Source organism: Chlamydotis macqueenii, chromosome 12 (genome assembly GCF_036417535.1).
Source record: "Chlamydotis macqueenii isolate bChlMac1 chromosome 12, bChlMac1.mat, whole genome shotgun sequence".
Taxonomy (NCBI): Eukaryota; Metazoa; Chordata; class Aves; order Otidiformes; family Otididae; genus Chlamydotis; species Chlamydotis macqueenii.
Window position 1 is genome coordinate 14,705,113 of NC_141567.1, and position 14,462 is coordinate 14,719,574.

The window sequence follows — 14,462 nt, forward strand, 5'->3', positions numbered from 1 at the left end:
TCGAGGCACAGTTGATGAAGACTTAAGCCAGTGAGAGAAGCCAGGACTAGGTACTTTAAAAAGGGCAAGAAATTCTAACAGGGAAAGCAGTGCTACCCCATGTCCTTGCAGTAGGCAGTCACGCTCTGGATCTGCAGCACTTCTACAGTGTGCAGCAAGGGGAGATAGAAGAAATAATTATATCTGCTCTTGGGATTTCCTAGTGTATCTAAACATTACTCATTTTTTGACCTCTGACGCTCACGGCTTGCAGAATAGTGAGTCCCATGCTACTATACAATATATCAAGCTTTTAGAAAACTTTAATTGGGAAAGCTCTTCTCACAAATCACTGAGAGGCATGGCTTGGAGGTATCTCCCTAGCAGCCTCCTTTTGCCCTAGAAGCAGGAAGTGGTCTGCTGAAGTTAAGTGTCAATAAAATCAATATATCAGTTGTATCCCTGCAAGTTCAGAAAGTCAGACCTATAAAACAAGTTAATCCATAAGAGAAGAGCCAAGAATTTAAACCCAGCAGCTCTCAGGTCTCAGTCTGTGTTTCCTGGTGCACGGCTTATTTACAGCATGTTTCTAATGGCAAACTAGACTTCCTAAATCTGAGTAAAGTCTTGGTCCTTGTGACTAAGAAGCTCACTGGAGAGACCCTCCTCTTTCCAAAACTTACAAACTTGTTTAATGTCTCTCACTGAGTAACCTGTCAGAATAAATAACATGGCCAACATCAGGAAGGAGTAACAGAGTTCACAGAGTTGCAAACAAGTACATACTACAGAAAAAAAAAAAGAAGTTTTAGAGTCTCCATGTTTAAAAGACAAAAGCTCATCAGCAAAGGAGCCACTTGCCTTTGCACCAATGCTCTGCCATGTCACATCACCACAATGCCCTCTTTTTCAACCTCCCCCGTCCCCTCTTACTGGCCTAATCCCTTCCTGCCCAAGGTTAGATTTTAGCTCACTGAGGAGAAACCAGCTTTTATTTCAGACGTTGACAAACACAGAAGTTTATCACTGATGCAAACGCAGCTCCACTCTAACCATCTACAGCCAGTAAAGAGAGCCCGAGTTGGCTCCAGTATGATAGCTTTAGTCTTCAAAACTGCACATTCCTGAGTTATGGAGTCCAGGATTAGCAGAGATTAGGACAATAAAATGTAGTTGGCCCAGTGACCAGCATATTCAATTTTCTGGTCTTTAATTTGCCTTGTTTGAGGTGCTGGGTTATGCCTTTGCCTCTTTACAATCTCAAGCTTCCCCCCCCCTTTTAAATTAATGCTGAAATCATCATGCAATTGCTGAATCTTTACTTGGCAGCCTCACAACACAGACTTGTTAATGTGTTGCCTTGTTATCACTTGCTCTAGAGTTTAACCAGCGCATGTCCAGCAAGTGAGGCAGGACCAGGTTATTCACTGAAGACACTGTTACCTGTCACTATGCACGTGAATTTAGCATCAGAGTCCTCGGATACAGAACGGGATTTGATAGTGGTTTCAAATAGTGGCTGGGTTTCCTCCGTCAGCTGAGAAATGATTGCGCAGAAGGTGCTCCTGGAAGATTCAAGAAGCAGTTCTTAGAGATCAAAGTACTAGAAAAAAAAATCAAAGGCTTCCCTTCCTATATCTTCTCAGAAGCCTGAATTCTTGTTGCAAGTGCCCTCCTTCCCTCCCATCATCCCTACACTAGGTCGTTCACAAGTCCAGTCCATTGTCAGGGTATTTGACTGTTTTTTTCACTCCTAAGATGAGTCACTTTAAAGTGTCATTTGGGAGATGTTCCCTTTGTCTTAGCCCTTATGGCTAGGGGGGGGGGGGGGGGGTGTGTAATGAATGCCAAGAACCATTTTAGTGCTTGATTCCACCCAAACATTTCTTTGATCAATCAGCAGGCTCAAAGCAAAACTCTAACAAAGTCAGCTTCACATTCCCAGTACTGAACCATCAGTGTTTCAAGTGTTGTTCTGTTCTCTGGGATTTGACTTTTTATGTGAAGACTTCACATTGTAATTCAGGCCAAGTGTGAACTGAACGTGCCTTCTGAACACAACAGCACTCTTTGAAAGCTTGGAATTAAGAAAAGCTGCCTGCTGTGGGGACTGAAGGAGACCCTGAGCCTGCCTTGCAGCTTTTTGAGCTCAGGAATTATATGTGAAGCTGACATCCGTTCCCTGTTTAACCTCTCACCGCTGCAGCTAGGCACTCACACTACGTACTACGTGAGTTCAGGCACAGACCTCAAAGGTCAGGCTGCAACCCCCAAATAGCCAGAAATATCCAAACAGTGCAATCTCTAAAGCTCAAAAATGGACCTTACATTCTCCAGTCATTTAAGCACTGTTCAATGATAGCAACAAATCAGCATACTCATACAGTACTGCCAACCCTGTTGAAGCATCACCAAGAGAGGCCCCAGAAGATCTGGGCTTTCTTAAGTAAAGGAAAATTATTTCATTCCAAGTTGGGTCTTCATTTGGACAGTGCTCTGGGACTCTTCGAAGAGAAGAGCTTCTTCTTTCATTTTTCCCTGCGCAATTAAAGCACTACACATTCATACTAGAAGAGAGGACTCCAAGGTCTCAAGTGCAAGGATCTTAGGAGAAACAGCAAATATTGCAAAAGAATTGGTAGTTGGCAGCTCAACTTAAACAATTTCCAGCAGTGAAAGACATTCCTTAAACAAGTGACCAGCTGCTAGAGACATGCAAGACGTGGAACAAACCCCCAAACCATTCCTGACACAGCTCCACCACGAGCAGAAGGGCTCATAGCACGTGGTGAGGACTCCACAAGGGGGGCCCTGGCCTCACAAGCAGCCCCCGGCTTGCAGGCATGATGCTGGTGCTGCTCTACCTGCTGAGGAAGCAGACTTGTTCAGGAAAAACAAAAAAAACCCCCACATTTAGTATGAACCCAGCAAAGGCAGATGCACTGACGGGCTCTGCATCAGGGACTGAACCACACGCATGGCCGAAGGTGCCAGCACAGCTCCAGCCACAGCAACTGCCTGGTTTCATCCACCCAGAAAACTTACCTGGAGGCTACAGTGCTATGATTTTCACTCTCACTTCCTGCTAGAATGGGTTTGTAAGAGATGCAGGGAGAGGAATTCTTGAGCAACAAACAACTGGGATGCAGCAGGAGTCTCATCTAGCTCCCAGGCACTTTGTGTTAGGTAAGGGTACAGGACAGGGGCAGCTGGGGCTGCTGCAAACCTGACTCATCTACTGAACGAGGGTTATAAGCACTGTCTATATCCAAACACACACGTGGGATGGGGTAAAAATAACAAATGCCACAGCTCAGACTCTTTTCAGTGGAAATCAATGGTCCCCAGGAGACTGGTCCTGGCAAGCAACTCTTCACACAACTGCAGGGTCAGGAAAGGGCTGTGGGAGCCAACAGGTGTTTCAAAGCAGAGAAACCTTCCCATACTCCAACCCCAGGATAAAAAACTCTCATTTCCGAAGAGCAAAGCAGACAATCCAGTACCAAGGTAGTTACTGGTGGGGTTTTGATGGTCCCTTCCATACAGATCCCCAGCCCTAGACCAGTAAATGCCTTTTAGATCCACATAATGAACTTCCCAAGCATCAGTGAACATTTCTTACCCCAGCAGGAGAGCAACCAGATCAGCATATTAAAAAAAGTGACACACACAGAGTGACACTCGGGATCACGTTTAATCCCAGTACCATGCCATCGATATCAGCAGGCAGCCCCAGGAATAAGTCTGGTCCATTCAGTGCAAATCCCACAGTCAGGTGAAATAAGCAAAGGCTACTGAATGGTTTAGGAAAGCAGCATCCCCAGAAGCTGGGGGCTCCACAGGCACAGCAGATGAATTAGAGGAGACTTGCCCAACGTACACTTGGCAGGAAGCCCTGGAAGGTCTATTTAATCTTTCAAAGAAACCACTGCATTAGTCACAGGGAGGTTTTAGAGACTGTAGCACTGTGGGGCTCTCAGCTGATTCACTCTAGCTGCAACCAGACTTGTCCAATTCAAATTGCTTTCTAAACCAGTAATACAGAGCATTCAAGAAATCTGATACAAGGTGGCAGCCGCTCTTCCTCCGGGCCTTGCTGAAGCTGCATCTTTGCTGCAGAAAAAGCCCTGGAGCCTCGGAAGAGGACACCAGCAATTCAGTAGCCTTTTTACATTAAAGAGGGATTTCCATACAAAAGCAGCCTGCAGGAAAATTAGATTTGAGATTCCTCTTTATCATTATTTTCTTTTCCTGACTTTTTGGTTAGCAGTCCCACAGCTATAGGGATGTTCCGGAGAGGCCTTTCCCTCCACCGTCATTCCTCTACCTGCTTCTGCAGCAAACCAGTAATGCCAGCAGACTTACAAGTGTGTTATCACACAGAGGCAAAGTACAGCCCTACAAGTGCATTTCAGGGCAGAGTCCAAATGAATGAAGATCTTCAAAATAAAGCAAGAAATGGCAGGGGGAGAAGCAAATTTATTCTTTGAAACTCTTAGGGCAGGCTCATCTGATTTTTAAACATCTCTGTATGGAAGTCTCACTTTAATATCAAGAAGTAGCTGAACACTCATCCTTTGGCTAAGAAAGAGGAATATTTCTTACACTTTATCAGGAATTACAATGAACATTCACTTTTCTGTCTGCAGTTCAAGCAAGTATTAGGGCTCCAATCATGCAGAATAAGGCTGTTAGATTACTTCAGGGCTCTCTACTAATTAATTAGTACCAAAGCATTACAGATTAATCATGTGCAGTCAGATTCAGCAAAGTGTGCAAAGTGTGTGGTCAGAGCAGTTTAATGCAATGTAGTTTTACCTTCCTAAACTGGAGAGAGAGAATCTGCTGCTTGATAAGCTAAGCAAAAAACAGCATAAAAACCATTAGACAGAGAAGCATGGAAAGGAGCTGAAATAAACAAACCATTACAGAGATGTATTAATGATGAGTCGTTTTGCACAGGTCAGAGTTCCTATTAAAAGAAGGTACAGCTGCCTCACTCAGGCTGACTGCCAGGACGAGCAAGCCACATTGTCAATTGAAACGAAAGGCTGTAAAAATGAAACGGTCATTAACTGCAGAGAATAAGTGTAAGGACATCTGTACAAGTAGGTTTCCAAGAAGCAGCACCTGAGCCTTCCATGCACCATCCGCAGCGCTGTGCTCAAAGCAGGCAACTCCACTCCGGGAGATGTTCGATTAAACCGCAGGCAGGAGTACAGACCGCTGCAAGCCCACTTCTCTGCCGGCAAGCAGGTGACCTGAGCTCTGCGCTCCCAGGGACAGCTCTCTGGAGAAGCTGAAAACTCTCTGGTCACTATGCATTGCTTTCCAGCTTGCCAATCAAATCACTAAGGTCTGGCAAAAAAATTAAAATAAAATAAAAGAAGTAGACTTTAGAAGAATCTACAGGTTTTGCTTTCTTTGCAGGAACATGTTATAACATTAACCAGTTCAGGGAACAAAATCAAACACCCAAGTCCTACACAAGGGACATCCAAATGAGCTACTTACCAGCGGCCATCAGCTCTCCCAAAGAAGTTTCTTCAAGGACTCACATTCGAGCCAAAAGGCCACATCACCATTTTGTGGCAGCAGCCCCTTGCAGGCTGTAGGAAAACACCTCTTGGCTTTGACCCACAGCAGTCAGGAGCAGTCCTCAGACGCTGAGCTCACCCAGATGGCAATCAAAAACCTAAAACTAACTAGGTACCAGCCAGTACACAGTGCATAAGCTCAGCTATTTAATCACACTGAGATACACGTTAGTTATGCCTACACAACAACCTCACCATATGGCCTCAGAAGTGACGCAGTGCAGACCATCCCCTTTGGGACGTAAGAAGTCCCACATCACTACATGCAGACAGATCAAACTTTGCAGCCTTGTGCACTGAAGACCACCAGTGAACAATCGAACTTCAATGCTTTATGATGATGCTACAGAAGACAACATGAAGAACCCAGAAGGGTGCACCTCATCAGGTCTCCTACCCAACTGACCACGTCCAGGCTCTGTGCAAGTCCCAATCACACAGGAGTCAGCCGGACTTCAAGTCTTGCCCTAAAAATGACCACAGAGGGTCTCTGAAAACTGCTTCTGCCAACGATGTAGCACTTCCACCTGTGGAGAGAAAATCTCCATGCGAATAGTAAGTTAAAATGTAGTTCAGCTTGAAGGCCTGACACTTCACACAGATAACTGCATATTTTCATTGGGAAAAAAAACGCAGCACTCTGAAGAGCTCACTGACTCCTCTTCTTCAGATCAGGAGAGCAAAGACAGAAGATGTTTTAGATAGTCATTCAGGAGCATCTTCAACTCAACAAACGTGGGTGACGCTTGCCCTTTTGGCAGCACTCTGTCCACCCCCAGCCACGCGATCCTGATCCCTCCCCAGTGCCAACTGCTGTTCACACAGCCAGAGGATGAGCAGATCAGGCGTTATCCAGCTGGAAAAATCAAATGCTAACCATAACAGGCTGAGGATCAGCCACTCAATCCATCTTGTATGCGCTGTGCTGGCCCATGGGAGAAGTCAGACAGAGGAACTTTGTCATTCAAGCTGGGCCCCGCATCCTTTGAGCCCCATATCCTTTCCAGCACTGCAAGGCAGTACCTGCCTTACTGACCAGCATGTCACCTTGTCCTCACCACTCCCAGCCACCCTAACAGCTTAGTGAGCTCTAATTTCACCTCCAGCTGTTCTCGCCCTGTCCTGACCTCCCAAGGGGATGGAGCTTCTTCCTCCACACAACCCTCCCAAGCACTGCCACCCCAGTTGATCTCAGGGGCAGCAGCACCGACGCACTGTGTCCTTGCGGTAACCCCAGGCAGCTCTGTCCAGCTGGAAGCACAACTCACAGGCATAAGTAGGAATTATGTCTCACCTCCCAGCTTTTCAGCAGCAAAGGAACCCAAAACCATTTTGCAAACCACTGCAAAGGAAAAATGTCCTTTTGGCCTTCAGGAATACTAAGGATGTGGGCATCGCTTCACGAGCTGGTGGTGAAGATCCTAAAACGCTTGCTGGAGAGCACTAGTGTAGGCACAAGTGTGGTTTTAATCATGCTTTCTTGCATAAGACAAATGGGAAGGTGTCTTGTCTTGGACATAAAGCAAATCACCCAAATAGCAAGAGCCAGAATGAAGGGTGCCTGTGTCACGAGCCCTTTGTGCTCATGAATGTGATGAAACAGAGAGCATCTTGAGTACTTTTTTTAATCTCCAGCGTCAAGCACACAACCTGGGCTTTATTCCCTGCACATCCTGAAACACAGTGCTGAATACTGGATTGAGGGTCTCTTGCAGAGCCTTGATATTATCAAAAGAAAAAGGCCATCAGTACAAAGATCTACATATTAACTAAAGTTTAACCTCAATATGCTAAGGGACCAAGCAAAATTTGCTTTACAGACTAGAGATTTAAGCCCAGAGAGAGCAAGATCAAATTCCGAACGCTTCAGCCAGAACAGCCCTGCCTGCAGGCAGCTGGCATTTCACTTAATTTTAATTACATTCACAGCATACCCGCACAGAGCTGCGACAGCATAACTACATCAGACTCTAAACCAAATCTATCCAGTTGGAAACGTCGGACTCCTGAGCAAGGCATGATAGACACCCCAGCCTGCCTAGTCTGGTATGCTTTGGGATTGGATTGTCTGTGTCCTCAGCTCTCCAGAGACTTGTTAGTGCACACAATAGAGGGCTCTGCTAATGAAATGCAGCACTGGCACCAGATGTGTGTCTCCCGAGCAAGCTTGGGGCCATTATAGTTACTGGATGAAGACAAACACTTATCCTGAGGAACACATCTAAAACAGGTGAATTGAGGTTTAAAGGTACTGGTTTCTCTCTACTGGAGGAGTTCAGAGAGGTTTGCTACAGGCATGTCTGGCATCAGTGGGAGGAAGTCTCCTCAGGTGTCTCACATCTATGAAGTGAAGCATAACTTGTTAAAAGCTAGCCCTGAAAATACAGGTTTGGTTATTAACTGCCGTTACACTCAATCCTGAGAATTATACTCCTCTACTATGTACCTTCTACCAGTCTCAATTCTTCTTTAAATTCAGTTTCATCAGATGGTTTCAAACTCCTTTGGACATCTATCATTTACTTGAAGGCTTTGGCCCTTCAACTACTCATAATTTTCTTCAGAAGTAAAGACAGTCTTCCCCATTTTTCATGCACTTGCCAAATTTCAGTCTTGCTGCAAGGGCAGGAGGCAGAACTGTCAACCAGACTGACTTTTTTTAATCACTAAAAATATTGCTAAAGTTGATGGCCTAGGCTCGTACATCACCCCACAAGTTAACTGCTTGAAAAACATGGATTTTAAATCCAGTGCTTTTTCCAAGCCCTCTCATGCAATTGCTGCGTGAAATTCTCCTCTTTCTGTATCTTCTTCCCAAGAAAAAGAAATCTTTCTCTTTCCAGTCCATATCCTCACATGGAAGTCAACAAGAGCTCAGGAGACCCTGAAATAGGCTTCACGGTGGCTCCATCCTCACATGTACAAGTACATGACTTGATCTGCTTGAGCTGAAACAGTCATTAATATATTTCAGTGCTCTTCCACAGCACGAAAACTGAGTCACACAAGCTATCCAGCACAGCAAGCAAACAGCAAAATGTGTCAATGACAGCAAAGCTGAGACCTCCGAGTTTTGTTTTGAAGGAAACAGCATTGCACAAAAGCTCCTCAGAAGAACCCAGCGAAAACAGGGCAGCCCTTCCCTCCCGGGAGCAGGACAGAGGGATGGCCCTGGCGGTCCCCTGCAGACACTCCCTCCTGCTGGCACCCTGACCCGTGACATTATTGGGCATGTTTTGCACATGCAGACTTCCAAGTATAAGATTTCATATGAACTTCTCTGCCTCCAAGGTTAATACTACTTGAGACAAATACAAGCCACTCCGTCTCTTCACCTGTCAGAAGCCAGCCATTTTCAACGTTTAAAAGACAACAATGAAACTTTCATGTACATATGGTTATGCTTAACACCTCTTTCCTGCCATGTATCCTGCTTCTTATCAAGCACTTCATGCACACACAGAACGGGTGTGTTTGTGTTTCATATACCATGGCAGTAATTATCAGCACTGCTGCGATAAAGCAGCTGTGAGTGCTATGGAGCTGTACAAGACACATTGTTATTTCACAGACTGGAAAATGGATGTATTGAGTCTTTCCTTGTCAAGGTCACGGAACGAATCAATGTCGGAGCTGGAGAAATACGGCGGTTTTTCCGCAGGTAATTTGCTTTGAGCTAAGATGAACATGGACTTACATGTAACAATTTAGAGCTAGATTTCATTAACAGAGAAGGTGGAAAACAATAAATTAAGTTACATGTTCCTCTATTAGCCTCTGCAACTCTCTGAAGAGAGTTCAGATCTGTGTATTCTAACTCTGAATTATTGCTGCCTTTACGGTCCAAATTAAACAGGTAGCTAGGTGAAAGGGATCGAGGAATGAGAATGGAGAGAAGGAAGAAAAGCAAAATTGGACAACGAGATGCCTAGGCAAGTTGACACCTTCCTGGCAACTCATTCTGCATAGAAGATTTTTATGGCTGTGGGTTACAAAAGAAGCAGGATGAAAATACTCAATTGTTTGTAACAGCTCCTCTGCCTTCCTCTTCTTGGACCAGGCGATGCTGTGAATGGTGAGATTGAGTCGCTGTGAGATAACAGCTTCATTCACCCGAGACCTGCTCCTCTTGCTGAAACAGAGTCAGGATTGAGGAGGTTTTAATTCCATCTCCTGGAAGCTGCCTCTGCTGTGGCAGAGGTTCAGAGAAGACCACACTCTCCCCTCCACACAATCAGATAGGATCCCAGGCCTGGGAAATGTTTCCATTTATGAGGTTTCCAGAGAAGAGCAAAGTTCACACGTGATATATTCTGTATTTTAACAGTGGTCCTGAGGGCACTGTTTGTCCAGGTCCATATCTTGATCTTCCAGCCTAGGTTATTGGCTCATCAGCCTACATATTTCAGCTCTGCTTAATGTTCTAAGAGATATGGACAGGAGACTTTAGAAAGGGGGCTGCAAAATGCAGCTTGGGATTTTTATTCACTGTGCACAACTGGCAAGGAGCCCCACTCAAACAGGGCACTACTGTGCAGACAATTACACCAACAGGAAAAAGACATCTCTACTCTAGAGACCCTGGAGATGAACACACCAATGCCTTTATGTTTGCCTTTCAAGTGTGTATTGGATGCCTCTTCTCAGAGTTTGGGATGTTTCTGTCAGACAAGATGGATGCACTAACTCCCTCAGATGCCACAGCTGGTTTCTTATCAGGGATTTACACCACTTCTTGTCAAAAGCAAGGTCCCGTAAGAAGTTACAGGTGCCCAACTGCTGAAGAGGGAACTCCTCTAAACAAAGAAAGCTGAACATGCTTTTCAGGAACTAAGCACTCCTGTGTTTTCAGCTCACTTTATTATAGTAACAGATCTTTCTCCTTCATTTGATATTATGTGCAAAGCAAGAGGTACAAGATTGGGAATGGTTTCTAGCCAGAAAAGCCAGGTGGCAAAGCACTCTCCTGAGCTCAACTGCCACCACAACCAGAGAGAGCCGTCCAAGAAAAGATCAGAGGCAATGTCACTCTACTCTAAAAATATCTGCATATGATGAAGCTATGACAGTAGAAAGATATTTAAGCAAGGAGGCAACGCTGTAACGAGATCGAGGAGCAGACATCTGCATTAGATGAGAGGTGCAGATCACTTCCAGCAGAGGAGTTTGCCTAGGACTCAGATGAAGCCTCTGCCATAAGATTTTACATAAAATTGCATCTCTCTGCACAAGACATTCTCCAGACTCAGCTAGTTCTTACAAAAAGGAGACCTAAAGAGACATCTTGAAGTTGTGCTCCACAAATGTAGCTAAGTTAGACTCTGGATAGGACTGACAGCTTCTCGTCTCACTTTGTGAAGTACTTATAGTCAAGTGCTTTAAGACAAAAAGTTTAAAAAAAAAAAACAAAACCTATCCCAAAATAAAAGTCCTGTCAGCTGTGAGGGCAGAAGGCAAGTCACCATGACCATGAGCTGCTCCTCACATTGTCTGTTATCAGGTATGTTAAAAGACCAACAAAGGAAAGTCAGGAATCTCCTGTCACTGAGCCATCTGCTCACAAGGAAGATTTTTCCTAAAGGCCAGTTCCTAAGGGCAAAAAACGTAAATATCCTGACTACTACTCTGTTTAATAAAGGAAAGATGTTCTCTCTACGGCCATTTTCAACACCTCTATCCTTTTGGCCCCTGCAGCACCACCTCTGACAAATTCTACAAGTTAAAAAAACACAGGGGGGAAAAAAAGTGTACTGGTTTCTGAAATAGTATCCTTCAATTTACACAACATCCTTTGCCTCCTATAGGATTAGGGAGACCAAGTAAGACGATCCAGACTTACATGGATCATGAATTCAAGCACATAGGTGAAACATTCATGAGTCACCCCAGAAGAAGGGATTCCCAGCCTCAGTTTCTTTTCATAAAGGTATTTCCATGTCTGTAAGTACCTCTGTCATGTTGCTCCACTTTCTACAGCTTTAAGAACGGGTGAAGACAGCAGGCAAATATTTTGGTTAAATGCACTTGACAAATACATACAAAGAAAGAAAAGGAGAAGCCTGAAAAAACCCACACTTTCTTCATATCAAAATATCCATTTTTGCTTTCTAACCACCACAGCAGCCTCCCACTGCAACTCTGTGTCTGTGTCACTTGTGTACTTTTGTTAGCTCCAAACTCACCACATTCAAATACCTTCTGCGTTAAAAAGAACTCCGGAATGTTATCTGCTGTTATGCATGTCGCTCATTTCGCTTTTCAAGTTCTCCCAGGCAAGCTCTCCAGATGTTCCTGGATTTAATTAAACTCCTAATTGCTTTCTGCAAGTCTTCTTGCTACACCATTCTACTCACTTGCTCTCCAGAATTGTTATGATACATTATTTAATTACAGGACAAAAAGCCTCACTCCATTCAAGCCCTTGCACTGCACCATAGACAACAACACAGCTTCCACACATCCTGGCTCAATCTCCAGCACTTTGAGGTGCACCCAGGGCTGTGCAGGGAACGAGACTTTTATATTACTCCTCCTTTATTCATTAGAGAAACTCGAGGGTGTCACGAACACACAGAAAGGTCAGTTTTGCTATTTAGTGAATATTTATTCACTGCTTCTTATAACAGAAGGGGCAACCACTGAAGTTAACGGGTAAAATGAAATTACCTTGTCATAGACTTTGATGGCCACGTACATAAGGGGGTTGAAAAGGAGATTGGACAATTTGTGGAAAACTAATGCCTTGGTGATTTCAGTGTGGCAGTACAGTGTCGCTTTGCCTGCAAACGCATTAGGCTCCCATGGATGGAAACTGGGATGCACCCACCCGTAGCACTAGCCTGACAAGTTCAGGGTGCTCATGGCCAAGACCTTTCCAGACACAGCCTGGATTTACTGTGCCTGAGCTGCAGTGCTGACCCAGCCAGAGGATACCAGGCTCACTTCATGTGAGCGCTACACCGCTCTGCGCCTTCCTTAGCAGCTTTGAGTGAAACTTCTGCAGTTTCGGGAAGTCGGCTGGGAACATCGAAGGTATTGCTTGCAGGACTGACAAACCCTCCTTGATGGCTAAACTGATTAATGCTGCAATTTGAACATACTCAGGAGGCAAGCTATGGGCAACCAAAACACCTCAACGTCTTATTCATGAAAGGCTCTCTCTACTTGTAATTCGTAGAATGGAATCATTGGACTTGATTACAGATTTCATTCGCATGGTATGGTCTGAGGTCACAGATTCGTTGTGGATGCTGTATGGGCGTTTGTCGGTACTGAAGATGCCACGATATGCAGATAGACTTAAATTAGATCATACGCTACTATACAAGCACAAGGAACTGAATTAAGGCTACTTAACTTTGGCATTACCCCAGTTTTAACATCTGACTTCCAGGCAGTACATTGTTATCTCTTTTGGTCTTACATTTATTTCTACGAATCTCAGATTCTTTGAGGCATCAATCCTTGACACACTGGAAATGGATTATTTAGAAATCATCAACAGTGAAGAGGCACATTCATTTCAAGAGCTTACAGACTGAAGAGTGTTTCTAGTGAATTCAAAGTAATTTATAGGCTTTATTTTGAACGACAAACACAATTACCAACAACTTTGCCTTTGCTGGCACGTTGCCTTGTATTTGCTAACCTTAGCCAGTCTCAGTTGACAACATGTTTATCATTCTTTCTCCCATGTGAACAAAGCATTATTCCTACCACAGACCCCCTGCCTAAGGCCATTTTTGACCCAGGAATGCTGTTCTCATCACTGCTCGGCCCCTATCTACATTGTAGAAATGCCTTTTTGGCAATAAGATAAAGCACACGCGCAGCGGGCCCCTTGCTCGGAGTCTGGTGTCGATAACACAAGCCGCTTCACTACAATGAAGGCAGGAAGGTCAGCACAGTATCCTGTACGCAAGTTTAACTCCAGGGATGCAGAAGCTCGTGTCCATCAGGATTTTACAGCACGGCAGTTGACTTAGCACACCTGCCCCTCTATAAAATGATGTGTGACTCTGACAACCGCTGCCCCAGCAACAACCGCAAAAAAAACCCACATCCCTTTTCTGGGAAGCAAGAGGCAGGCCCCCAGCAAACAAGCTGCTTTGGCGAGCACAAGCCACGGCTTGGTTTTTCCACCCTGGAGATCTCCGGGGTGGGAAAGGCCCAGGTGGCCATGACGCTCCCAGCTCGGCTGTCACCTCGGTTGGTTGGGGGCCGGGGTATTGCCTTACGGTTTGGGAGGCCGCCAGCCTGCTCCCCTCCCGCCTCCCCTCCAGCTTCTCCACACTTCCCCTGCGCCTCGGCCCACGCCTGCCTCTGCAATGTCACCTGCAGGCCACGTCCCCGTCCCAAGGCCCATGGCGGCAGCTGGGCAGGGGGACACTCGCCTGGCACCAGCCCCTTCCCCCGGGCCCCGGCCCCCTCACCTGTTCTGGGGACGGATGGCCAGCAGGTAACTGCGACGGTCGGGCCGGGCGATCCAGGCCGCCTTCTCGGCCTCCTCCGCCCCCTCGATGCTCTCCGTTCCCCTCCCGTAAAGGCCGGCGACGGCCCGGCTGGGGGAGCCCATGGCGGCGGCCGGGCTGCGGCTGCCCCTGCCCCAGCCGCCGCTGCCCGCCCTGTCCGTCACCGCCGGCATTTATAGCCGCCCCGCACATGCCGCTGTCACTCGGGGGCGGTGGCGACGTGACGCGGCCGACGCGGCCCGGCCGGGCCCGGCCTCCCCGGGGCCGGGGCCGGGGACTGGCCTGCCCCGGAGTCTGGCTCCTCGGCCTCTCGGGGGCCTGGCTCCTCGGCCTCCGCCTCCTTCCACCTGCTTCCACCTCCTTCCATCATCTCTAGTAAATCTTTTTGGGAGAAATGGCATTTTATTTATTTTTA

General features: G+C 46.1%; 1 protein-coding gene across 1 annotated transcript in view; it reads right to left on the reverse strand.

Moving 5' to 3' along the window:
• Positions 1-14,220, reverse strand: part of ALPK3 (alpha kinase 3) — a 32,954-nt gene extending 18,734 nt beyond the window's left edge. The window contains exons 1-2 of the mRNA XM_086757123.1: positions 14,009-14,220; positions 1,423-1,544 (exon numbers count right to left, since the gene is read on the reverse strand). Of these exons, the coding sequence (XP_086613249.1) occupies positions 1,423-1,544; positions 14,009-14,220 (334 nt within the window). The remainder of the gene's footprint in view (positions 1-1,422; positions 1,545-14,008) is intronic.
• Between the last annotated feature and the right edge of the window lie 242 nt (positions 14,221-14,462).